Source organism: Lissotriton vulgaris, unplaced genomic scaffold (genome assembly GCF_964263255.1).
Source record: "Lissotriton vulgaris unplaced genomic scaffold, aLisVul1.2 SCAFFOLD_1073, whole genome shotgun sequence".
NCBI classification, from domain to species: domain Eukaryota; kingdom Metazoa; phylum Chordata; class Amphibia; order Caudata; family Salamandridae; genus Lissotriton; species Lissotriton vulgaris.
Genome location: NW_028240903.1, coordinates 249,666 through 275,399, shown reverse-complemented (window position 1 = coordinate 275,399; position 25,734 = coordinate 249,666). Strand labels below are relative to the sequence as shown.

General features: G+C 48.7%; 1 protein-coding gene across 1 annotated transcript in view; it reads right to left on the bottom strand.

Annotated features, from left to right (window-relative positions):
- The window catches only part of LOC147672491 (anion exchange protein 3-like), a 392,095-nt gene that overhangs the window by 118,464 nt on the left and 247,897 nt on the right, over positions 1-25,734 (bottom strand). The window contains exons 8-9 of the mRNA XM_086947996.1: positions 24,345-24,529; positions 6,230-6,446 (exon numbers count right to left, since the gene is read on the bottom strand). Coding sequence (XP_086804122.1) covers positions 6,230-6,446; positions 24,345-24,529 — 402 coding nt within the window. The remainder of the gene's footprint in view (positions 1-6,229; positions 6,447-24,344; positions 24,530-25,734) is intronic.

Sequence of the window (25,734 nt, the reverse complement as noted above, 5' to 3'; positions counted from 1 at the left end):
TTCCCGCCACCTCCCCGCTCCCCGCCGCTGATCCCCTGCGGCCCCACCCCCTTCTACCTGGAGCCTTCCCATTCGCCGCCCCGCTCCCGCCTCCCAGCTGCCCCTCCCTCGCTCCGCCCCCCTCACTCTCCTCTTATGGCAGAGTGGCAAACGCGCAGCGGGCGCGCCGAATGAGCGCCGAAGGCGCGCCAAAGGTAAGCCCGTCTGCGCCCGTCCGCGCCAGGACCGCGCCCAGTGCCAGGACCCCTGGCCCCCGCAGACCCCAGCCCACCCGCCAGACGTACGACGCCGCCACCCTCAACGCACTCTACGCCGGCCGAGTCCCGGGCTGCTACCGGGCCACCCCGAGACACACCCACGGACCCTTCTGCTGCAACTCCTGCAAGTTCACCTGCATCCGGACCTGCACGACTCCAGCAGTGCCCAAGACCTCGACGAGCAACAGCAGCAGCCACCTGAAATGCATCCTGCTCAACACCCGCTCCGTCCACAGGCACGCCATCGAGATCGGAAACCTGCTCGACACCACAGCCCCAGACGTCGCCTTCTTCACGGAAACCTGGATGAACGCCTCCTCCGCGCCTGACATCGCCATCGCCATCCCAGACGGCTACAACATCATCCGAAGGGACCGCATCAACCACACCGGAGGAGGCATCGCCATCGTCCACAGGGACACCATCCGCATCACGACCAACACCGATGACACCCTCACAACCGCCGAGCACCTGCACTTCCAAGTCCACATCAACCCCAAGACCACCCTCAGAGGCACCCTCATCTACAGACCCCCTGGACAACGCACACAATTCAGTGAAGACATCGCCGACTTCATCAGCCCACATGCCCTCTGCTCCGCTGACTACATCCTCCTAGGGGACCTCAACATCCACCTGGAGAACAACAACGACCGCAACACCACCACCCTGCTGGACAACCTCGCCAACCTGGGACTCAAGCAACTGGTGACCACCCCCACCCACTACGCCGGACACACACTCGACCCCGTCTTCTCATCCAGCAAGGACATCGCCTTCAGCCACGCCACCGGACTCCACTGGACGGACCACAGCTGCGTCCACAGGGACCACGATCCACCACCACCAGCAACAGGCTGCACGCAGGAACTGGAACAAGATCACAGTCGACCAGCTCGCGTCCTCCCTGAGCATGAACCCTCCCACCAGCACAACGAACCCTAGCCAAGCGGCCACCAACCTCACGGAGTGGATCAGCGACTGCGCAGACGAGCTCGCCCCCCTGAGGACCCCGCCCAGCAGACCCGGCAGCAAGAAAGCCCCATGGTTCACCGACGAACTCAAGAACTCCAAGAAGAACTGCCGAGCCCTCGAGAGAACCTGGCGCAGAGACCCAACACCGGACAACATGACTGCCCTCAAGCTCGCCACCCGGAAACACCACCAACTCATCCGCGCCACCAAGAAAACTGCAGTCAAGGAACGACTGGACAACAATGCACACAACAGCAAAGAACTCTTCAACATCGCAAGACCTCTGCAACTCCCTCGCCTCCTACTTCCACAACAAGATCGCGGACATACACAACAGCTTCAGCACTCAACCGACAAACACCACGACCGAACCACCGCCCCCCACCACCACCCTCCGCGCCTGGACTCCAATCAGCACCGAAGACACCGTCCGCACGATGAACTCCATCCACTCCGGATCTCCGACCGACCCCTGCCCTCACCATGTCTTCAACAAGGCCGACGCTATCATCGCTCCCCACCTGCGAGACATCATCAACACCTCCTTCGACACCGCTCCCTTCCCGGAGAGATGGAAGCACGCCGAACTCAGCGCTCTACTCAAGAAGCCATCGGCTGACCCCACCGACCTCAAGAACTACCGCCCCATCTCGCTGCTCCCGTTTCCTGCAAAAGTCATCGAGAAGACCGTCAACAAGCAGCTGGCCGCCTTCCTCGGGACGAACGGATCCCTCGACCCCTCGCAGTCTGGCTTCCGGGCCAACCACAGCACCGAGACCTCCCTGATCGCAGTCACCGATAACATCCGAGCGCTGCTCAACAACGGAGAAACAGCGGCCCTCATCCTCCTCGACCTCTCCGCGGCCTTCGACACTGTCTGCCATCGTACCCTAGTACAACGCCTCAGCAACGTCGGAGTCCAGGAGAAGGCACTGGAGTGGATCATCTCCTTCCTCGCCGGAAGAACACAGAGAGTCCGCCTCCCCCGTTCAGATCTGAAGCCACCGAAGTCATCTGCGGCGTTCCTCAAGGCTCCTCGCTCAGTCCAACCCTCTTCAACATCTACATGAGCCCCCTCGCAGACATCGCACGCCAGCACAACCTCAACATCATCTCCTACGCCGACGACACCCAGCTGATCCTCTCCCTTACCAACGACCCCGCCACCGCCAGAGCCAACCTTCACAAGGGGATGAAAGAGGTAGCCGAATGGATGAAGAACAGCCGCCTGAAACTGAACTCAGATAAGACGGAAGTCCTCATCCTGGGATCCTCACCCGCCGCTTGGGACGACTCCTTGTGGCCCCCCGCCCTAGGCAGCGCACCCAAACCAACAGACCACGCACGCAACCTGGGCTTCATCCTGGACTCCTCCCTCTCCATGACCAGACAAGTCAACACCGTCTCCTCGTCGTGCTTCAACATCCTGCGCATGCTACGTAAGATCTTCCAGTGGATCCCCACCTAGACCAGGAAGACGGTCACCCAGGCCATCGTCACCAGCCGTCTGGACTACGGCAACACCCTCTACGCCGGAACCACCGCCAAACTCCAGAAGAGACTCTAGCAGATCCAGAATGCCTCAGCACGACTCATCCTGGACATCCCCCGTCGCAGCCACATCTCCGGACACCTGAGAGACCTGCACTGGCTCCCGATCAACAAGAGAATCACCTTCCGTCTCCTCACCCACGCACACAAAGCCCTACACAGCCAAGGCCCAGGATACCTCAACAGCCGCCTCAACTTCTACGCTCCCAAACGCCAGCTTCGTTCGACCAGCCACGCCCTCGCCGCTGTCCCCCGCATCCGTAGAGCCACCACAGGGTGACGGTCCTTCTCCTACCTCGCCGCCAAGACATGGAACTCCCTCCCCACCCACCTCCGCCTGACCCAAGACCACCTCGCCTTCAGGAAGCAACTCAAGACCTGGTTGTTCGAGCAGTAGCAGAATCCCCCCCCCAGCGCCTTGAGACCCTCTGGGTAAGTAGTGTGCTATATAAATACGATGATTGATTGATTGATTGATAGGGTCCAGGGATAAACGCCACTCAGTTAGTTGAATTTCGTGCTCCAATACCGATGTAGCTCTAATTAGAAACAGGTCCAGTGTCCCCACCACTGACCCACCCATAGTCCTGCTCTGGTAGACAACCCCCTTTTTTTTAACCCAACCTAGAACTAATCCAAACTTCATAAACGCCAGATGAGGAAGATAGCACAGGTTATACAAACAATCTTGTGAACACTAACCTTAGGGTGCAAGGTTCAGGGGGGGCCCGGCCCGTCCTCTACTGTTCTCGGAGAGCCAGGGCTTTGCGACGCGGGAGCCCGGTATCCCTCTTAAGAGCCTCCTAGTGCTGGTGGTGGCTGTGGCGGCTTGCGTGCCGAGGGTGCTGCCGGTCAATGTAGTTGCGCCAGGCGGGCGGAACAGTGGCGGCAATGCAGGTGAGCAAAGCAGGGCAGTGATTGCTACAGGGCTCCCGCTCCACCGGAGCCCCGTATCCCTCTTAAGAGCCTCCTGGCGCTGGTGGTTGCGGTGGCGGCGTGCGCACCGAGGGTGTGAGAGATGATGGGGGAACCAGTCGAATGAAATTTGTGGGGGGATGTTTGTTGCCAGTACGGTTGACATTGGGTCGTAGGGAATATGAGGTTGCCCCGATCTGAGGATACATTCGGGGGAGAAGTTTACTGGGATATGTCAGGTCTGGCGTTATCCGGGGATGCTTGGCCGGGAATGTGTTTTAAGTGAACGGAGCATGGGGCATCCTGGTCACGCACATGGTTTGTGCTTGGTAGAGGACGGGTTGGGGGTCCAGCCCATCGTGCACTGGTAATGAGACCGTTTGAAGTGAAATTGAGAGGGGTCTTTTTTCAAGGGGGGACCTGTCACGGTCCAAGAACGGTCTGGGACAGTTACTCACTTACATTAGGACACAGGGCAGGTGGTGGATGGTCGTCCACGGGGGGCGCCTCTCATGGACGAAGTTTGGCCTGAGACCGTTCTGTGTACGGGATGCAGGCCCGGGTGGTGGATAGTCGTTCACTGCGTGTGGTGGGATCCAAAGGTAAATATCCAAAGCACAAAGATATAAGAGACGAATTAAAGATTAACATGGAGAAGTTTGATTCTTAACAAAGACCAAAGTTTGTTCACATTGCAATCCTATGATCATCTGAAGTTCACGACACGCTCTACAATACTTCTGTGTCATCAGGAACTTCTAAGGTTCAACATTCCTCAAAGATGCGATGCAATTAAATATAGAAGGGAAGCAAACTTACATGCTACACAGCCTTGGGGGGGGCACCGTTTTATGGACAAGGAGCGGTCTAAAATCTTATTGTTTATCAAGGGACGCAAAGGGGAAATGTACAAGGGGTGGATGGTCGTTCACCTCGAAAGGGGGGGGGGCACCTTGGGTGACCAATAGATTGGTCCGGAAAGGTTGCTTGTTTTGCTGAGCAGAGGTACGAGTGGTGGACGGTTGTTCGCCGCGAGGGGGGCAATTGTCTCTGGTTCGAGGATTGGGCTCGACAAAGGTTGCATGTATATGGGACACAGGTCCAGGTGGTGACTGGTTGTTCACGGCGAGGGAGGTGTCTGTTTGTGGACAGGGATTGGCCCTGCTAGGTTACCAGTTCCATGGGATGCAGGCCAGGTGGTGGATGGCCGTTCACTGCGAGAGGGGGCACCTTTTTTCAGTCAAATGATTGGGCCCGGACATTTTGCTGGTTTATACGGGCATTGGTCCAGATGGTGGATGGTTGTTTACCGCATTGGGGGGCGCCGTTTACGGCAGGGAGTTGCCCCATGGGATGTTATTTGATTACCCAGCATGCAGGGACAGGTGGGGTGATGGACTATCACCGTGTTGAGAGCATCTTTCTTGTCGGTGTTTGTCCCGGGAACATTCTTGACTTGCAGGGGACGCATGTTTAGGTGGATGGTTGTTCACCAGGTGCGGCAGAGTGGGGCAGCCTTTAGGCGCACAGGACTGAGGGGCACGTGGGCCCGCTTTGGATGGGCACCTTTCGGGATTCACGTTTGTACCACGGAAGGTACTTTGCTGCAGGACACAGGGTGAGGTGGTTGATGGTCGTCCACTAGGAGGCCGCAGGGTCGGCTGGCAGGAGGGGAAAGGTGCACAGGACAGTGGGGGGAGTGGGGTAACCGTCCTACGGGGGATCCCTGGTTGGCAGTACTTAGGAGGAGTGGGGAGTCACATACGGGTGGATCCACCCCTCGGGTGGGGGGAGAACGGTACACAGGTGACTGATAGCGGGGCACGGGAGGCAATGAGCAATGAAGGCGGATGCCTGGAGGGCAAGTGAAGGTGAGAATGGGGAAAGGAAAGAGGTTAACAAGTGAATGGGTGAAGAGTCAAACAGGTGAGATGGTTTTGAAAAAGCAGAATAGAGAATGCGTGGGTATGGGATGGGAACTTATATTTCTTGCATTGATGTGCTGTTAATAAGTCTAAATAATTCCAACCTTGTCCTAATATAATGGCCTTTCACGCTTCAAGTAACAGCGTGGAGTGGAGTTATTGCGCGACTACCTTGTTCTCTATTTATAACTTAGAAAAGTTTTACATTTTTAGGAAACACGATCATGGTGGATTGTGGCCCACTCATGGATACTACATTATGGTCTAACGCCTGGGGGTCTCTCTGAGGACCCCCAGCCGAGCCAGGCTCCTTCTGCAGGTCCAAGCACACCTCGAGGTGCAGAGTTTATCCACCAGCTTTACTCACAGGAGAGTTTAAAATACTTTTGCATCAAATAGTCGGGGATGTCAAGAGAATATGCAGTGACCCTTGGGTAGTGAACGGCTTAAGAGACCCCACCTGCAGGGGGCTCCAGTGCATGAGGTGTTAAAGCAGCACCTAACAAGGACGCAGAGGGTTTTATGAGCACCAGTTATTCCTGAAGCGCCTAGAAGCGATTCAAGGTGCGGTGGGCGCTTCATGAGCAGCCCTGCCCTTCGCCCTACCTTTGGCCTCCGGGAGGATGCCCATCTTCACGGACCTGCGGGTCTCGCGCTCCTTCCTCTTCCGCAGCAGATCCTTCTGGAAGGAGGCGATGGACTTCAGCAGGTCCTTCCCCTCCACCTCGGAGGGCGGGATGACGATGCTGCAGTCCAGGAACTCGTTGATGGCGTTCAGCAGGTCCTGGCGGTCGTCGGCCATGTAGGCGACCTCGTGGAAGAGCTGGGGGGAGGACACTCGGGTTAGAGAAAGGGTGAGGCACCGACATACTTTACACAATGATGATAGTGCAAGCTCTGTTAAAGCGTGAGGCCAAATGAACTTTACTCAATGATACTGCAGGCTAGAATAGAGGGTGAGGCCCAAACACACTTTATTTTATTTGTTTATTTTTTATACGTTTTTATTGAGCAAAGCAGCGAGCAATGAAAAACATTTATATAAAAAAATAATACCATTACAGGGTTATTTGTAAACATCGAGCGAAATCAAGTAAAATCCAACGGTTCATCATAATTTCATCGCATTCACGAATAATCATCACTATACAATTTTTAAACAAAACCGAAACATATGTTGCCTATAAAGTGCCAAGTGCCTTCTATTTCCTATCACAATTTCACAGTCACAAAACTCATGTGCACATAGTTCAAACCATTGTAATCTGGCCAGAGCTACTTGTACGACATCCTGCACAAGACAAGATGTTAACATGTCAGGCCTAGACTATTAGTATTCATAAAGTGTCTTGTGCTAAAGTGTTTAAGTGCTAAAGTGCCACAGTACTGTGAAAAAGTAAAAAAATACAATGTACGCATTTCAAAGGTAATCAAAAATATTACCCTACCAAGCCTATACTACTATTTTGCTATTAAAGTGCTATGTGGTAGTAGAAGACTCACTACTAATAAAATACTTCCAAATGTTGGTGAATTTTTTCGAAGATCCCACTCTTTTGGCATATGCCTCTTCGAAATTTTTAGTCCGTCTCATTTAACTCACCCATTTACAATAAGATGGTACCTCCTCAGACTTCCAGTTTTGAAATATTAGGGAACAGGCCGCCAAAGTGCAGATTGCAATATATGATTCTTCTGTCCTAGGCAAATCATTTTCTTTGTTGAAATACCAAAGAGAGTGATCTCGGCTTCAGGTTCAATTACCTTTTTAATAGACTGACTTATTGAGGAAAAAATGTTACGCCAAAAATTGACCAATTTCGGACATGTATAAAAAATATGGAGCCAATCTCCCCCCTCATGAAGCTGACATCTAAAACATTTATTTTCTACTCCCGAAAACGTTTATTTAAAGCTTTGGGAGTTAGATAGGCCAACCAACGGGATAGAAAAGACATTCTCTTAAAATTGGCCGCACGGAGAGCCTTGCCTCCTAGCTGGGTAATCCGTTCCCATTCCTGTCTTGAGAAGGAGCAGTTGGTGTCCTGAGATATTTTAACCAGGATTTCCTCAACTAGGGGAAAATCTTCACCTTTTCTCAGAAACTTATACCAGTTTCCTATTCCCATTAATTTCGTTTTATACAGAGCGGTAGCCAGAGGCGTTATGCCTGCCAATAAATTATACTTATTTATAAAGTTAATAATCTGAAAAAATTCAAGAAATCCCGATTTTAATTTATTGTCAGACCTAACCAGGGTCTCTTGCCAAGTAATACATTTCTGTGATGTAAATAAAGAATCTAGATCACCAAAACCTAGGTCTTTCCACTTTTGGAGCTTGTTCGAGTGAATTTGAAGCCCCGTGATCTTGCACTCCTGTAATTTCAAGTAATGCAGCCCACCACCGCCTTCCTGCTTAAATAAGATTGCAGTCTATAAGCAAAATCCCGAATAGTCTTGTACCTGGTCTTCTTTGGTAATTTCGCTGTTTTTAAAAAAATCGGAACTTGAGAACCTCCCTCCTGAATCATTTTTTCATAAAAAAACATGTTGACAGTCCATTGGACTTCAATAAGCGTGCTGTGAGGTCCATTATCACTGCCATATGGTATGTGCGTATATTTGGTAAAGCTAGGCCCCCTTGTGTAGTTCCCAACTGAAGTATACTCAATTTCACCCTTGAAACCTTTTTATTCCAAACAAAACCCCCCATGGATTCGATCTCTCTAAAGTAATAGGAATTGATCCTAAGCGGTACGTTTAAAAAGAGAAAAATCAATAAAGGAAGAATCGACATTTTTACAAGTGCAACGCGGCCAATCAAGGTCAATGGTAATAGAGTTCATTTCTCCATCAAGATTTTAATTTTATTTCACTTTGTCAAGTAGTTCAGGCTAAATAATTTATCAAACTGATTGGAAACATAGATGCCCAGGTATCTGATTGGTTCTTTTTTTAAGGCTTGTGGTATTAAATTTACAGGTGGAAAATTACAATCCGTATTCATTTCCAGCACCTCAGTTTTATTCTGATTAATTTGATATCCACCAATCAGTTCAAACCTGCTGAATTCGCCTAATGCTTGATCGAGATTTAATCCATCAGGATGTAAATATAAAATAATGTCGTCGGCGAATAGTTTGATTTTAGCCATTCCTGCTATGGGTGGCTTAATATCAGGATTCCCACGTATTCTTGTTGCTAGTGGCTCGATAAAGAAGGTGAACAGAATAGGGGAAATCGGGCACCCTTGCATGGTACCTCTATTAATATTCACTGTCCCTATCGAGTTGGCATTAACCACCACCCTTGCATGTGCCTCGTGGTAGATGTTTTTCAACATATTAATTATTCTATCAGGAAAACCAAACTTTAACAAACCAATAAATAGAGCATCCCAATTCACCAGGTCGAAAGCCTTTTCGGCATCGACCATTGAAATTAAAGTTGGAATTTTATTATTAGAAACAAAGTCTAACGCCTGTTTGCGGCCATAAATCTCCCCTGAACAAAGCCAGACTGGTCAGAGTGAATTAATGCCTGGGCAATCCGAGAGAAGCGCAGGGCCCATATTTTCATTAGAATCTTAAAATCAGCTTTAAGAAGGTCTATTGGCCTGTATGAATTGACGTCTTTCTCATTCTTTACCTTCATCACAAAACTAACTATAATGGACTCCTTAAAGCTCGAAGGAACCAATTCTCCCAATCTAACAGCATTAAATAGCTTAGCCAAGGAGGGAGTCAATTCTTTGACAAAGATTTTATAGAATTTGATTGGGAGCCCGTCAGCCCGCATGCTTTTGCCCCGGCAATCAATTTCACTGTGTCCAGAATTTCTAAATCTAAAATTTCACTCTCAAGTTTATCCGATAGTTGGGTAGGTACCACAGGGGGGTGGACTTCATCAAAATATCTGTGAATAAGGTCTGTCCCTACCTCATATGTCGTGGAATATAACTGAGAGTAATGGTCTAAAAACACTTGCCCTATCTCATCCTTGTCTCTAACTGTATTTTGTGTTTTAGGATCAATAATATCCATAATTATAGCTTTTTCCTGTTTGGTTTTTGTTTGCCCCGCTAACATTTTACCCAACATTTGACTTTCCTCATATACTGTTTGCTGGTAGATTTTTGAGCTGTTGATTTCCTCAATTAAAAAAAATTCTTTTAAAGCAGCTTTAGCCCTTTCCAGTTGGAAAGCAGCGTCTAACCCCGCCCCGAGGTAGAGTATCTCTAGAAATTAGAGCTTTAGAAAAGTCCAGCTGAAGTTTATTGATCTTGTCGCGCCTCTCTCTCATCTGCACAGCAGAGCGGGCTATCATGCGACCTCTAATAGCTGCCTTATACGCTCCCCAAACTGAAAAGATTTCTGCAGTGCCTTCATGTAGATTAAAAAACTCCTGTATCCATTCTTTAGTTGAAGCCACCCAGAGGAGTAGCTGATCCATCTGCCACCTGGATTGAGCCTTCACTCCTCCTTCGATCTCGGACTCAACTGCAACCAAAGAATGGTCAGAGAAGGGATTGAACCCTATGAAGGTATTTAATACCTTCAGGGACCGCGAACTGACGAAAAAGTCAATCCGCGAGGCCGCGTGGAATTGTTAGGAATAACATGTAAATTGAGCCGCAGATGGGTTACAGATACGCCATTGATCTACTAATAAATGCTCCTGTTTTAGGGCTTCAGGACTTTCTTACCTTGGGGTTTCAACTCTTTTTTTATTTTTATTTGAAGTGTGTTTTTTAAAATCTTTAATAAAATTGAAATCTCCACCTACAACTATTTTTCTTGAGGTCCCTCTGAGTAGTTCGGTAATCCTGAGAAATGGGTTAGTATCATCTACTATAGGACCCTAATAGTTTATAAAATTTAAAATCATCCCATTCAACATAGCCTCTACCCAGATCCATCGCCTAAGCGGGTCGCTCCTGATTTGCCCGAGTTCCCATGGAAGATTGCGGCTGAAGTATATTGCCACCCCTCTATTAGCTAGCCCGGCAGAAGCAAAAAAAACATGAAAAAAGTACCTGGGAAAAATTTTTTCAAATGAGTTTCCTGAAAAAATGAAACCTGTGGGGAGCAGGAAACTAACCACCTTATTAATGCTCCGTATTTAGATTTATTTAATATCCCATTGACATTGATAGAAAAAATGTGACACCTATTAATCATTTTTCTTCCCCTTCTTTTCAAACCTGACCATAAACGTGTACCACCAATTGTCGATTTCTATAACTGAAACACCCCTGCTACTGCGCATTTTGCTGCTAGTCCTGCACTATCATTGTGTAAAGTGTGTTTGTGCCTCACCCTCTATTCTAGCCTACACTATCATTGCGTAAAGTGTGATTGTGCCTCACTCTCTATCCTAGCCTGCACTATCATTTAGTAAAGTGTGTTTATGCCTCACACTCTATTCTAGCCTGCACTATCATTGTGTAAAGTGTGTTTGTGCCTCACCCTCTATTCTAGCCTACACTATCATTGCGTAAAGTGTGATTGTGCCTCACTCTCTACTCTAGGCTGCACTATCATTGTGTAAAGTGTGTTTGTGCCTAACTCTCTATATGTAGCCGGCACTATCATTGTGTAGAGTGTGTTTGTGCTTCACTCTCTAACAGACCTTGCACTATTATTGTGTAAAGTGTGTCTATGCCTCACCCTCTATTCAAGCCTGCACTATCAAGACTGTGTAATGTGTGTTTGTGCCTCACCCTCTAACAGAGCTTGCACTATCATTGTGTAATGTGTGTTTGTGCCTCACTCTCTACTCTAGGTTGCAATATCATTGTGTAAAGTCTGTTTGTGCATCACCCTCTATTCTAGCCTACACCATCACTGTGTAAAGTGTATTCGTGCCTCACTCCCTACTCTAGGCTTCACTATCATAGTGTAAAGTGTGTTTGTGCCTAGCACTCTTTACACAGTGATAGTGCAGGCTAGATTAGAGAGTTAGGGCCATATGTATCAAGCCTTTTTCGATTCGCAAAGGCCGGAATTCTGCGAATTCTGGCCTTTGCAAATCGCAAAAGGCTATTTTGCATTTTTTTATATGTATTAAAAAATTGCATCATAAGGAATCGCATAAATTTGCGATTCCTTATTTTGCTATAGCATTTAAGGAATCGCAATTTTGCGATTCCTTAAATGCTATGTATGAAGCATTTTTCTATAGCGAATTAAGCTTAAGAAATCGCAATTTACCACCAACTTTCAATTGGTGGTAATCTGCGATTTCTTGTAAAAATGCACAAATTGGCATTTTTTAATGTGGCATGTGACGCACATACATGCCCATAGGGCATGTATGTGCGCCATATGCACACACATGCTGATTTCAGGGGTGCAGCAGGGTGTCCTTGAGACACCCTGCACCCTTGAAATCAATCTCATTTTGTGATTAGCAAATTGCGAATCGCAAAATGAAATGCATTTCACAATCATTCCTATGGTCCTCCTGGCCCATAGGAATGAATGGGAAATTATTCCTTATTTGCGAATCCGCACTTGCGAATTCGCAAATAAGGAAGATTAAGGAATCGCAAAAAAATGCGATTTGTTACATACATACCGTTTTGCGATTTCTAAATAGCGATTCCTTAAAAATCGCTATTTGGAAATCGCAAAACTGAACTATGATACATGTGACCCATAGGCACAAACACACTGTACACAATGATAGTGCAGCCTAGAGTAGAGAGTGAGGCACAATCACATTTTACACAATGATAGTGCAAGCTCTGTTAGAGGGTGAGGCCCAAACGCACTTTACTCAATGATTATGCACGCTCTGTTAGAGGGTGAGGCCCAAACCCACTTTACACAATAATAGTACAGGCTAGAATAGAGTGTGAGGCATAAACACACTTTACTAAATGATAGTGCAGGCTAGGATAGAGAGTGAGGCACAATCACACTTTACACAATGATAGTGTAGGCTAAAATAGAGGGTGAGGCACAAACCCACTTTACACAATGATAGTGCAAGCTCTGTTAGAGGGTGAGGCCCAAACGCACTTTACTCAATGATTATGCACACCCTTTAGAGGGTGAGGCCCAAACCCACTTTACACAATGATAGTGCAGGCTAGGATAGAGAGTGATGCACAATCACACTTTACTAAATGATAGTGCAGGCTAGGATAGAGAGTGAGGCCCAATCACACTTTACACAATGATAGTTCAAGTTCAAGTTCATAAATTTGCATAGCGCACTACTCACCCAGAGGGTCTCAAGGCGCTTGGGGGAGGGTGTGTGCATTACTTATCGAATAGCCAGGTTTTTAGCTGCTTTCTGAAGGAAAGGTGGTTCTGTGTAAGGCGGAGGTGAGTGGGGAGAGAATTCCAGGTTTTGGCCGCTAAGTAGGAGAAGGATCTTCCTCCCATGGTGGATCTATGGATGCGCGGAACTGCGGCGAGGGCTTGATTGGAGGATCTTAGTTGGCGGGTGGGTGTGGCTAGGATAGAGAGTGAGGCACAATCACACTTTACCCAATGATAGTGCAGGCTAGGATAGAGATTTAGGCACAATCACACTTTACACAATTATAGTGTAGGCTAAAATAGAGGGTGAGGCACAAACCCACTTTACACAATGATAGTGCAAGCTCTGTTAGAGGGTGAGGCCTAAACCTACTTTACACAATGATAGTGCAGGCTAGAATAGAGTGTGAGGCATAAACACACTTTACTAAATGATAGTGCAGGCTAGGATAGAGAGTGAGGCACAATCACACTTTACACAATGATAGTGCAGGCTAAAATAGAGGGTGAGGCACAAACCCACTTTACACAATGATAGTGCAAGCTCTGTTAGAGGGTGAGGCCCAAACGCACTTTACTCAATGATTATGCACGCCCTTTAGAGGGTGAGGCCCAAACCCACTTTACACAATGATAGTGCAGGCTAGGATAGAGAGTGATGCACAATCACACTTTACTAAATGATAGTGCAGGCTAGGATAGAGAGTGAGGCCCAATCACACTTTACACAATGATAGTGCAGGCTAGAATAGAGAGTGAGGCACAATCACACTTTACTCAATGATAGTGCAGGCTAGAATAGAGAGTGAGACACAAACACACTTTACACAATGATAGTGCAGGCTAGAATAGAGAGTGAGACACAAACACACTTTACACAATGATAGTGCAGGCTAGGATAGAGAGTGAGAAACAATCACACTTTACACAATGATAGTGCAAGCTCTGTTAAAGGGTGTGGGCCAAACGCACTTTACTCAATGATTATGCTAGCTCTGCTAGAGAGTGACCATTATCAAAAATGGGGTAACTCAATACAGTCTTGGACCTGGGTTTTGAGTGTTACAGAAAACAGTGGTCCTAGACCTTCATTCGGTGAAAGCGAAAAAGTCATGAAGCAAAAAATCTCTGGAGCTCAACCAATGCCTGCTCCTAGTAATCAATACATATCAAAAAACAACAATGTGCCACAACCAACCATATCAAAAAGCAATAATATTTAATATTTCATCAGTTTTAGAGACAATGTTTGATTTTCACAAAATCTTCATATTAAAAATGTCGGGTTGCTCCAAGCGGAGCGCGCTGAAAAAGGACATTTTGCTCAAGTGTAGAAAGGTACGAAAAAGGAAAAGGATCCCAAAGCAGATTTTAAATAGGTGAAGAAGTATTTCACAAATAAATAAATACGATTGGTAGAAAAATCTCAATCTTGGCCGTCCTCGCCATACAACATTCATCGAATACATGGTCTATTTACATTACACATGAGTGTATCAATGTTTTGCACGGGTCAAGGAGGGGGCTTGTTGGTCCAGGATCAATGGATAGTGGTGTCGACGTTTCGACCCGACTTGGGTCACAGAGGGTACTTGGAGCCTCGGCCTGCGGGTCTTCCTCAGGACTGGGGGTTCAGGAGGGGTGCGGTAGTTTGGGCAACCAAACCGGCAATGTGTGGTTCTTGGATCACATCTGGTTGCTGTGGAATCCAGATTAGGAAGAGTCAAGGATGGAGTTGGCTTCAATGAAGTTCGTGAGTTCGCTGTTGACGATCTTCTCAGTGACTTTAGCTGCAAAGGGGAGGAAAGCGATAGGTCTGTAGTTTTTGAGGTCCATCGGGTCTGCGGAGGGCTTCTTAAGGAGGGGCTTGACTTCTCCACGTTTCCAGTCATCGGGGACTGTGCCGGATTTGAAGGTGGCGTTGATGGTGCGTCGTAGCTCGGGTGCTATGGCGGTGGCAGCTCTATGGAAAATGTGCAGTGGGCAGGGGTCACTGGGGGCTCCTGAGTGAATGCTCTTCATGGTTGTTGCGGTGTCTTTGGTGGTGACCGGGGTTCAGGCGGAGATGGTAGGCTGGCTGGTATTGCTGGCGGTGGCCGTGGTTTCGGTGTTGGGTGTCTGCTCGTTGAAGTTGTGATGAAAGTAGGATCTTAGTTTGTTGCAGAGGTCCTGGGAAGATGTGCCGTCCGAGGCTTCGCTAGGGAGTTTGGTGAATCAATGTGTGATGCTGAAGAGTTCTTTCGAGTTGCTGGAGTTGGTGAGGATCTTGTCCTGGATAAAGGTCTTTTTGGTGGATTTGATGCGCTGGTGGTATTCTGTCATGGCGTTCTTGTAGGTGATCCGAGCTTCCGAGGTTTTGATTTTTCTCCATACTTTCTCGAGACGTCTGCAGGTGCGTCTGGATTCTCTGAGGTTGGTGGTGAACCTGGTGGCTTTCATGGGGGGCTGTCGGTCGGAGTTACAGAGGAGGACGAGCTTGTCTGCGCAGTTGGTGATCCATCTGTGGAGTTCGTTGGCAGCAGAGTTGACGTTGGTGGTGTTGGGAGGGAGATCATGGTTGAGGGTGGAGTTGAGTTGATCCTCAGTGATCTTGCTCCAGTTCCTTCTTGGAGGGTGTGGTGTATGTTTGTGAGCTGTGTTTTTTTCAAAGGAGAAGTGTATGCAGTGGTGGTCCATCCAGGGGCTGTGTGGTGTGGCTGAAGCAAATGTTGTTCTCACCTGCAAAGATGGGGTCGAGGGTATGTCCTGCCTTGTCAGTGGGGGTGGTGATGAGCTGTTTCAGTCCGATGTTGGCAAGGTTATTCAGCAGGGCAGTGGAGTTGGGGTCGCTGTGGTTGTTGAGGTGGAAGTTCAGGTCTCCAAGCAGTATGTAGTCCAAGGAGGCGATGGCGTGGGGCGAGATGAGGTCCGTAATGGTAGTGGCGAATGCAGTTCGTGGTTCGGGAGGTCTGAAGGCGAGGGTGCCATGTGGGGGGTTATGGGGCTGGTCTGGTTCAGAAAATGAGGGTGTTACTTGGGGAGCGAGGAGTTGTTAGTGCTGGAAGTGGTGAGTAGGAGGGAGTTCTTCTGCATGATGGCGAGTCTCTTCCTGGATGGTTTGGGTGGTCCTTCCTCTGGGTCCTCTATCAGTTGGGGATGGCGGGGCCGATGTCAGGGCGGAAGGCTAGTTGGTCCAGGTTTCTATGAGGAAGGCGACGTCTGGAGAAAGGGTGTCAAGGAGGTCCCAGATCTCTACTGCGTATCTGTGCAGGAAGCCACATTGAGGAGAATGCACTTCAGGGGTTCAGGTGCGCTGGTGTCCAGAGGGAGGGCAGTAGCCGTCGGGGTGCGGTGGTTGGAGAATGTTTGGCCGAAAACTGTCCGTGGGTGGTGTTTGGTGTTGACAGCTGGCAGTTGTTGTTTCTTATGTAGTTGAGTGTTTGGAGGACGGCTGCGTCATAGTGGTGGGGAGTCGGAGAGCCAGGATCCCTGGCGCTGGTCGTGGTTGGGTCCCGGACGGGCGCAGATGGGTTTGTATTTGGCACGTTTTTGATGCATCAGCGGCGCGCCCACTGCGCATGGCCGCGCAGCGGCCGCCATTAAATAAACAATGGGGGGGAACAGTGCTGGGAGGCGGGAGCGGGAACTGGCAAGGGGAGAGGAGCAGCAGCGGCAGGAAAGGGAGCGGAAGCCGCAACAGAAGAAAACAATGCAAAAAGGCACAAAAAGGAATGCAGGAATAGACAAAAATGCAAGACTGAATAAAAGGACAAATAGAAAAAAGCAAAACAGAGAAAAAAGAAAAACAGAACAGCAGAGGTCAGTCTGAGCGGACTAGCAGAAGAGGAAGACTCTCCCACTGGACCACCAGGGATGAGACGCAGGAAGGACCCTGCAGGTGGAGGAGGGCCTTGAACACCGACGAGAGAGTGGAGAGGTGCTGGGGGCACGCAAAGACGGAGATGCGTGAGGGGAGTGCAGAGTTCCCTGAGCAGGAGGTCAGAGGTCTTGCATGTATCATGAAGGAACCTGGCAGGGACATTAAGGACTTTATACATTTGCCTTCCTCAGCATCCCTACCACATTTGCCTCTGATACAAATCAATCCAGCTCTATATTGTAGCTGCGGGAGTCTCATGGCCGCAAAAGCTTACAAGATCGATTTATGAGGCATATCACCATAGTCCCGACTTAATATTTTCAAGCCACTCATCGAGGCAAGGGCGCTAGCCTTTAGGGATCCATATGGGTATGCCACATCAGGAACCTTTCAACCATACCTCTAGATCTTTATATTCAGTATCTATTTCCAGATGTGTGGGGCCCGGGTACCAATTAAAAGTATCTTATTTTTAACCAAGACACAAATCCTTGGTTTTATCCACATTTTCAGTTAGCGGCTTGAGGCTACAATATTCACTGGACGCATCCAACTTTCTCTGCAGTCCCATCTCAGTCTGAACTAAAATTACAAGATTATCTGCGTACAGAAGGCACGACATGTGTTTACCATCCATTCTGGGGCTGGCACCTCTAACCCCGACAGGGCAGCCGGTAGATCAGCTACAGTATGCAAAAGAGTAGTGAGGCCAAAAACACACCCCTGTCTCAATCCATTCTTGATTGCTGTTCTCTCTGTCTATGTCCCCTCTGTGTCCATAGTGAGATGGGCCCAATTATGCTGATGTACCTACTGTAACAAGATCAATATACCCTTGTGGAATGTCATATTTTATCAGGGTTTCCCATACATAATTCCGGTCCAACAGATAGAAAGCTGCAGGGAAATCTATGAAACAGCAAAACAACCTCCCTCTCTGCTCGACTGATTTCTGTGCAAAGGACCAGCGGTCAACTGTGGAGTAACCCTCCTCGAAGCCACATTGTTATGAGGGCACAATTGATACCAGTTCAACCCTCAACCCGTTCCTTTACTGTTCCCAAAATAATTCTAGTGAATCCTTTTTCTCCCACATCAAAGAGGTTAATACGCCTATAATGTTTGGGGGCCTTTATATCTCCTCTCTCATGGATAGGTCTGATAATGCATCTCTCCAGCTAACAGGGATTCGACCTGTGTCTAATATGAGAGAGAACATTCCAGATAACCTTTCAGCCCACCACCCCAGCCGAGTCTTTATTGATCATGGAAGGGAGGTTATCAGGTCCAGCTGTGCGGGTCAAACTTAAGCTCGCTATGGAACGTTTTATATTACCTACTGTGACGTCTACTGTGATGTCATCATCCACCCCTTCTTTTGGTTGACTCTATCCTGTTACCATATATTTCCCCCAATTACTCCTCCCACGTGGCTTCCCCCACCTCACAATTCATTGCATCGCGAGTCTTGCCAGAATCTTCCTGTATTAACTTCCAAAACTTTCTTGCATTTTTTGATTTTATTTAATTCCAGCAAATGTTCCCGACATTTCTCTTTAAATTTATTTTCTGATTTCGGATGAGCATTTTATACACTTTCCTTATTTTCACAAGATTATTATAACTTTCAATATCAGACCTTTCTTTGAGTCTTCTCTCTCTGTTCCTTATCATCCACTTTATCTTTCTGCATTCCTCAATGAACCAATCATGTCTCTTTCCATGGTTACCTCCGTTCTTCATTGCCCTGATTTCTTCTTCTTTTAAATGAACCCTATGACACTGAACCTCTTGACTCATTGTATTTTTGAACCATTCTAGATGTCATGCACTGCGTTTTCCAGTCTTGAGTTGGGCGGCAAATTAGCCAATTGTATCCTGCATTCCTCTGTCATTTTAGGAGGAAGGAGCTTGAAAGGCGAATCAAAAGACCGTCCAAGTTCCAGTCCTTGACACTCATTTGCAATCAGAATCACCTGCTGCAGCTCCTCACATGAAATCAGAATCTCTTGATACAGCTCCATGTGTACAAGCAGAATCACCTGATCCCCTGGTACAGCTCCTTACAATTTTCAATATCCAATTGACCTGACCTGGTCAGAACCGGTCGCTCCACCCGCGGCGGGCCCTCCTTAGTGTGCCTTGTGGTGCCTGGTATCGTATCTGCTTTACATTTCCTGCATTTCATTGTTTTTGTGCCAGTGACCTCCTCCGTTGTGCCCCTGATCTCGTCTGCCATTATTTTGTTGTGCCCGTCTCTCCACCCCGCTCCCTGCCGCTGCTCCCCCGCAGCCTCAACCCCGTTCCCTCCAACATCTCCGGACCGATCCCCTCCCCACTTGCCACCCCGCTCCCGCCTCCCTCGCTCCGCCCCCTCCACTCTCCACCTATGGCAGAATCGCATACGCGCAGCGTTCACGCACAGCGGGCGCGCCCTATGCGCGCCGAAGGCGTACCAATGGTAAGCCCGTCTGCACCTGTCCGCGCCTGGACCACGCCCAGCGCCAGACCCCTTGGCCCCCGCAAAAACCATCCCACCCGCCAAACGTACGACGCCGCCACCCTCACTGCCCTCAACACAGGCCGACTCCCCGACTGCAACCGAGCCGCCCCAGGACGCACCCACAAACCCTTCACCTGCCAATCATGCAAGTTGTGCTGCATCAGGACCTACACCGCATCCACACACGCCAAGCAGAGCTCCAACAACAACCACCCGAAGTGCATCCTGCTCAACACCCGCTCGGTCCACAGACACGCCATTGAACTATGGAACCTACTCGGCACCACAACTCCGGACGTCGCCTTCCTCACGGAAACCTGGATGAACGCCTCATCAGCGCCCGACATCGCCATAGCCATCCCGGACGGATACAAGATCATCCGAAGGGACCGCATCAACCAAACAGGAGGAGGCATCGCCATCGTCCACAAGAACACCATCCGCATCACGACCAGCCCCGACGACACCCTCACAGCCGCCGAACACCTTCACTTCCAGATACACACCGACCCCAAGACCACACTCAGAGGCACCTTCATTTACAGACCCCCTGGACCCCGCACACAATTCAGCGAAGACATCGCTGACTTTGTCAGCCCACACGCCCTCCCCTCCGAAGATTATATTCTCCTAGGGGACCTCAACTTCTACCTGGAGAATAACAACGACAACAACACCACCACCCTGCTGGACAACCTCGCCAATCTCAGACTCAAACAACTGGTGAACACCCCCACCCACTACGCCGGACACACGCTCGACCCAATCTTCCCCTCCAGCAAGCACATCTCCTTCAACCACTCCACAAGACTTCACTGGACAGACCACAGCTGCATCCACTTCAGCTTCAGAAAGACCACGACCCACCAACACCCACAACAGTCCCCTGCAGATGCTGGAACAAAATTACCACTGACCAGCTCACCACATCACTGAACCAGAACCCTCCTGCCAGATCAACGAACCCCAATCAAGCAGCCAACAACCTCGCACAGTGGATTACCAACTGCGCTGACGACCTAGCACCCCTGTAAAACTGCCCCAACAAGCCAGGTAGCAAAAAAGCCTCCTGGTTCAACGACGACCTCAAGAACTCCAAGAAGAACTGCCTAACCCTCGAGAAAGCCTGGCGAAGAAACCCAACCACAGACAACATGACCGCTCTCAAGCACGCCACCCGCAAACACCACCAACTGATCCGCACCACCAAGAAATCAGCTTTCAATGATCGACTAGACAACAATGCCCACAACAGCAAGGAACTCTTCAGCATCGTCAAAGAGCTCACCAACCCCAGCGCTGGCAAACAACGACATCACTCCCTCACAAGACCTCTGCGACTCCCTCGCCTCGTTCTTCCACAGCAAGATTGCAGATATACACAACAGCTTTGGCGATCAGACCACTCCTCCAACCACAGAACCAAAACTTCCAACCACCACCCTCCGCGCCTGGACCCCTATCAGCACCGAAGACACCATCCGCACGATGAACACCATCCACTCCCCATCACCAACCGACCCATTCCCCCACCACATCTTCAAAAAGGCAGACTCCGTCATCGCACCCCAACTCCGGGTCATCATCAACTGCTCCTTCAACACCGCTACCTTCCCGGAAAGCTGGAAGCATGCCGAGCTCAGCGCCCTCCTGAAAAAACCTTCAGCAGACCCCACCAAACTTAAGAACTATCGCCCCATCTCGCTCCTCCCATTCCTCGCAAAAGTCATAGAGAAGACCGTCAACAGTCAGCTCGCCGCCTTTCTCGAGTCTAACGGTTCCCTCGACCCCTCACAGTCCGGCTTCCGAGCCAACCACAGCACCGAAACCGCCCTCATTGCAGCCACAGACGACATCCGAACCCTGCTCGACAATGGGGAAACAGCGGCCCTCATCCTCCTGGACCTCTCCGCAGCGTTCGACACGGTCTGCCACCGCACCCTAGTACAACGCCTCAACAACGTCGGGATACAAGATAAAGCATTGGAGTGGATCATCTCGTTCCTCGCCGGAAGAACACAGAGAATCCACCTCCCCCCGTTCAGATGAGAGGCCACCGAAGTCATCTGCGGCGTACCACAAGGATCATCGCTCAGCCCCACACTCTTCCAACGTCTACATGAGCCCCCTCACATCCATCGCACACCAACACAACCTCAACATCATCTCCTACACCGACGACACCCAGTTGATCCTCTCCCTCACCAAAGACGCAGCCACCGCCAGAACAAACCTACACGAAGGGATGAAAGAAGTAGCCGAGTGAAACAGCCGCCTAAAACTGAACTCAGACAAGACGGAAGTCCTCATCCTGGGATCATCCCCCTCTGCCTGGGAAGACTCCTGGTGGCCCCGGGCCCTAGGCAGTGCACCCAAACCAACGGACCATGCACGCAACCTGGGCTTCATCCTATACTCCTCACTCTCGATGACTAAACAAGTCAACGCCGTCTCATTATCTTGTTTTAACATCCTACGCATGCTCCGGAAGATCTTCAGATGGATCCCCATCGAAACAAGGAAGACGGTCACCCAAGCACTTGTCACCAGCCGACTGGACTACGGAAACACCCTCTACACCGGAACCACAGCCAAACTGCTGAAAAGACTTCAACGCATTCAGAACGCCTCCGCAGGACTCATCCTGGACATACCTCGACACAACCACATAACCGGACACCTGAGAGACCTGCACTGGCTCCCCGTCAGCAAGAGAATCACGTTCCGTCTCCTCACTCACGCACACAAGGCCCTCCACGACCTAGGACCCAGATACCTTAACAACCGCCTGACCTTCTACACCCCCACCCGCCAACTGCGATCTTCCAACCAATCCCTAGCCGCGATTCCACGCATCCGAAGAGCCACCATGGGGGGAAGATCCTTCTCCTACCTGGCGGCCAAGACCTGAAATTCCCTCCCCACCCACCTCCGTCGTACCCAGAACCACCTCTCCTTCAGGAAGCAACTCAAGACCTGGTTATTCGATCAGTAGCGAACTCCTCTCCCCTAAGCGCCTTGAGTCCCTCTGGGTGAGTAGCGCGCTATACAAATCTCTGATTGGATTGGATTGGATTTATTTATTTATTTTGTTTTGGAACTCCTATGGAGGTCCACAAAAACACACCAACAATTTAAAAACACAAACATTGCATACAATACAAAATTCCTTCCTTATACATTGCTATAAAAGTATTTCAAACATATTGAAAAATGTGCAAATAATGCTATAATACGTAAAACAATCACGTAACCGACCAATAAAAATTCTTATATCAAACATACTAAGAGATGTGCAAATGATGCTATAAATACATGAAACAATTAAATAGCCAACCAATTGGTATAAAATCAAAACCAGAGTACTACTGGTAGACAAAATTCTAATAAATAGGCAAAAATGTTCTAAAAATTGGTATATCTTAAAACAAACCATTTCATTTGGAGGGGACAAGACCAAAGAACGTGCGCCCTGACCAGAGTGGATAATAAATCTGATAAACACTGGTTTTATAAACACTCGCCTGGCACTTTGCAGCTTTGAACATACAAATAGGACATGACTTAGATCTTGGATTTGCAACTGGCACGATTCACTAATTCTCTTTTCTCTGGTGTTTTATCCCGGATGCCAGTAACATCTCTTAAAGGCAGCTCCTTACAATAAATCACAATCACCTGGTACAGCTCATTGTGCACAATCAGAATCACCTGGAACAGCTCCTCACAAGAAATCACAATCACCTGGTACAGCTCATTGTGCACAATCAGAATCACCTGGTACAGCTCCTCACAATAAATCACAATCACTTGGTACAGCTCATTGTGCACAATCAGAATCACCTGGTACAGCTCATTGTGCACAATCAGAATCACCTGGAACAGCTCCTCACAAGAAATCACAATCACCTGGTACAGCTCATTGTGCACAATCAGAATCACCTGGTACAGCTCCTCACAATAAATCACAATCACTTGGTACAGCTCATTGTGCACAATCAGAATCACCTGGTACAGCTCATTGTGCACAATCAGAATCACCTGGTACAGCTCCTCACAAGAAATCACAATCACTTGGTACAGCTCATTGTGCACAATCAGAATCACCTGGTACAGCTCATTGTGCACAATCAGAATCACCTGGTACAGCTCCTCACAAGAAATCACAATCACTTGGTACAGCTCATTGTGCCCAATCAGAATCACCTGGTACAGCTCATTGTGCACAATCAGAATCACCTGGTACAGTTCATTGTGCACAATCAGAATCACCTGGTACAGCTCCTCACAAGAAATCACAATCACTTGGTACAGCTCATTGTGCACAATCAGAATCACCTGGTAAAGCTCATTGTGCACAATCAGAATCACCTGGTACAGATCCTCACAAGAAATCACAATCACTTGGTACAGCTCATTGTGCACAATCAGAATCACCTGGTACAGCTCCTCACAAGAAATCACAATCACTTGGTACAGCTCATTGTGCACAATCAGAATCACCTGGTACAGCTCATTGTGCACAATCAGAATCACCTGGTACAGCTCCTCACAAGAAATCACAATCACTTGGTACAGCTCATTGTGCCCAATCAGAATCACCTGGTACAGCTCATTGTGCACAATCAGAATCACCTGGTACAGTTCATTGTGCACAATCAGAATCACCTGGTACAGCTCCTCACAAGAAATCACAATCACTTGGTACAGCTCATTGTGCACAATCAGAATCACCTGGTAAAGCTCATTGTGCACAATCAGAATCACCTGGTACAGCTCCTCACAAGAAATCACAATCACTTGGTACAGCTCATTGGGCACAATCAGAATCACCTGGAACAGCTGATTCTGCACAATCAGAATCACATGGAACAGCTCCTTGTGCACAATTAGAATCACCTGGAACAGCTGAGTCTGCACAATCAGAATCACCTGGAACAGCTCCTTGTGTATAATCAGAATCACCAGGTACAGCTCCTTGTCTGCACTCATCATGGCCTGATTCACTTGTGTGAACCTCAATAAGTTTCTCACTCTTGGTGGGTCCATGGAAGAAGCCCGTCCAGTGGACCCTGAGAAGCCTTACCTTGTCGGACATGAGGGTGGCGATGGAGCGGCCTATCTCGTGGTAGTCCATGTTGCTCTGTCGCGGTCCCAGCAGGATGAAGAGGAAGCGCACGGGGATGGGAACCTCCAGGACAGACTCCAAGAACACTGACTCGTTGAGCCGGACAAAGGCCATGGTGGGCTGCTCTAGGAACTCCACGCAACCTGCACAAGAGGCAAAGCACACGCATGACGCGTTGGCCTAGTGCAAAGCGTGCGCCGCTTGAGCAACGCGCTGGAGCTAGTGTTTCCTACAGGGAATACATATGATGTTTAGTTTCAATTATAAACTTTACAACATTCACACAACAACTGATCAAGAACTGAACCCTCACATTGCATAGACTGCGTAATTCAAGCTTGAGAACTTTGATAATTTTATTGTAATTGTGACATATGGTGCTGCATTGTGCATAACAAAAACAGCGCATGCCTACTACAACTTTCAATCGCGATAACTCTGATTTCAATGAAGGTGCACTGACATGGCTCCCCTTGAGCTGAGCTTTGCATGTGATTAATAAACAACATCAAAAGGTACTTATAGTCGTTGTAGAGTCTTCCTAGCAATAATGGACACGGACTCTCGAATTCTTTGGAGGGCGTTATTCTCTCGACTGTTTCCTTCTTGTCCCTACTGCTCTCTGCTTCTTCCCTTGCTAGCCACCTCCCATTCCTGTCCTGCCCACGTCTCAGCCCCTCCGCCACTAGTATGCTAACTTGCATTATCACATCTCCCCTCTTCTTTAACAAATGCAAAAGTCACTTATACTGGCAACTGCCTGTTACCATGAAGATAACATTAATATATTTACAGTTCTTTAATCAACCTTACTGGTCTTGGATGGTTTGTCGTGGTCTCAGATGAGCTTCTGGACTCTCACTTTCCAGTTCATCTGGACAGGGTGCTGCCGGCTGCTGCATCTTCAGTAGCCACGGCTGTCACTGGAGCGGTCAGAGCATCTTTGACTGCAGAAGGACATTTCTGAAAGTTGACACATTTCTTGTGATCCTCTTGTTCTCGGATTCCGCGGTGATCCTAGTTCCTTTTTGCTGAGTGACTATTAACGGCTCAGCTCGATATCGGCAGTCCAATTTTCTCTGTTGCTCTTGTTTGACCAGTACCCATGGATAGACGGAGTTCTGGCTCTCCTCTGAGTGTCCGCGTATGACTTCATCTTTTCTTTGTTCTTCCGATCAGTTATGGCAAGATCGTCATGATCACGTTCATGTGTGTTAGACCGAGGGCATCATCCAGAGTGGGTATCCTGGTCCTTAAAGATCGTTCCAACATGAGGGTGGCAGGGCACTTGCCAGTGGTAGCATGTGGGGTTGTTCGATATGCTCGTAAGACTTAATTTAAAGCAGCT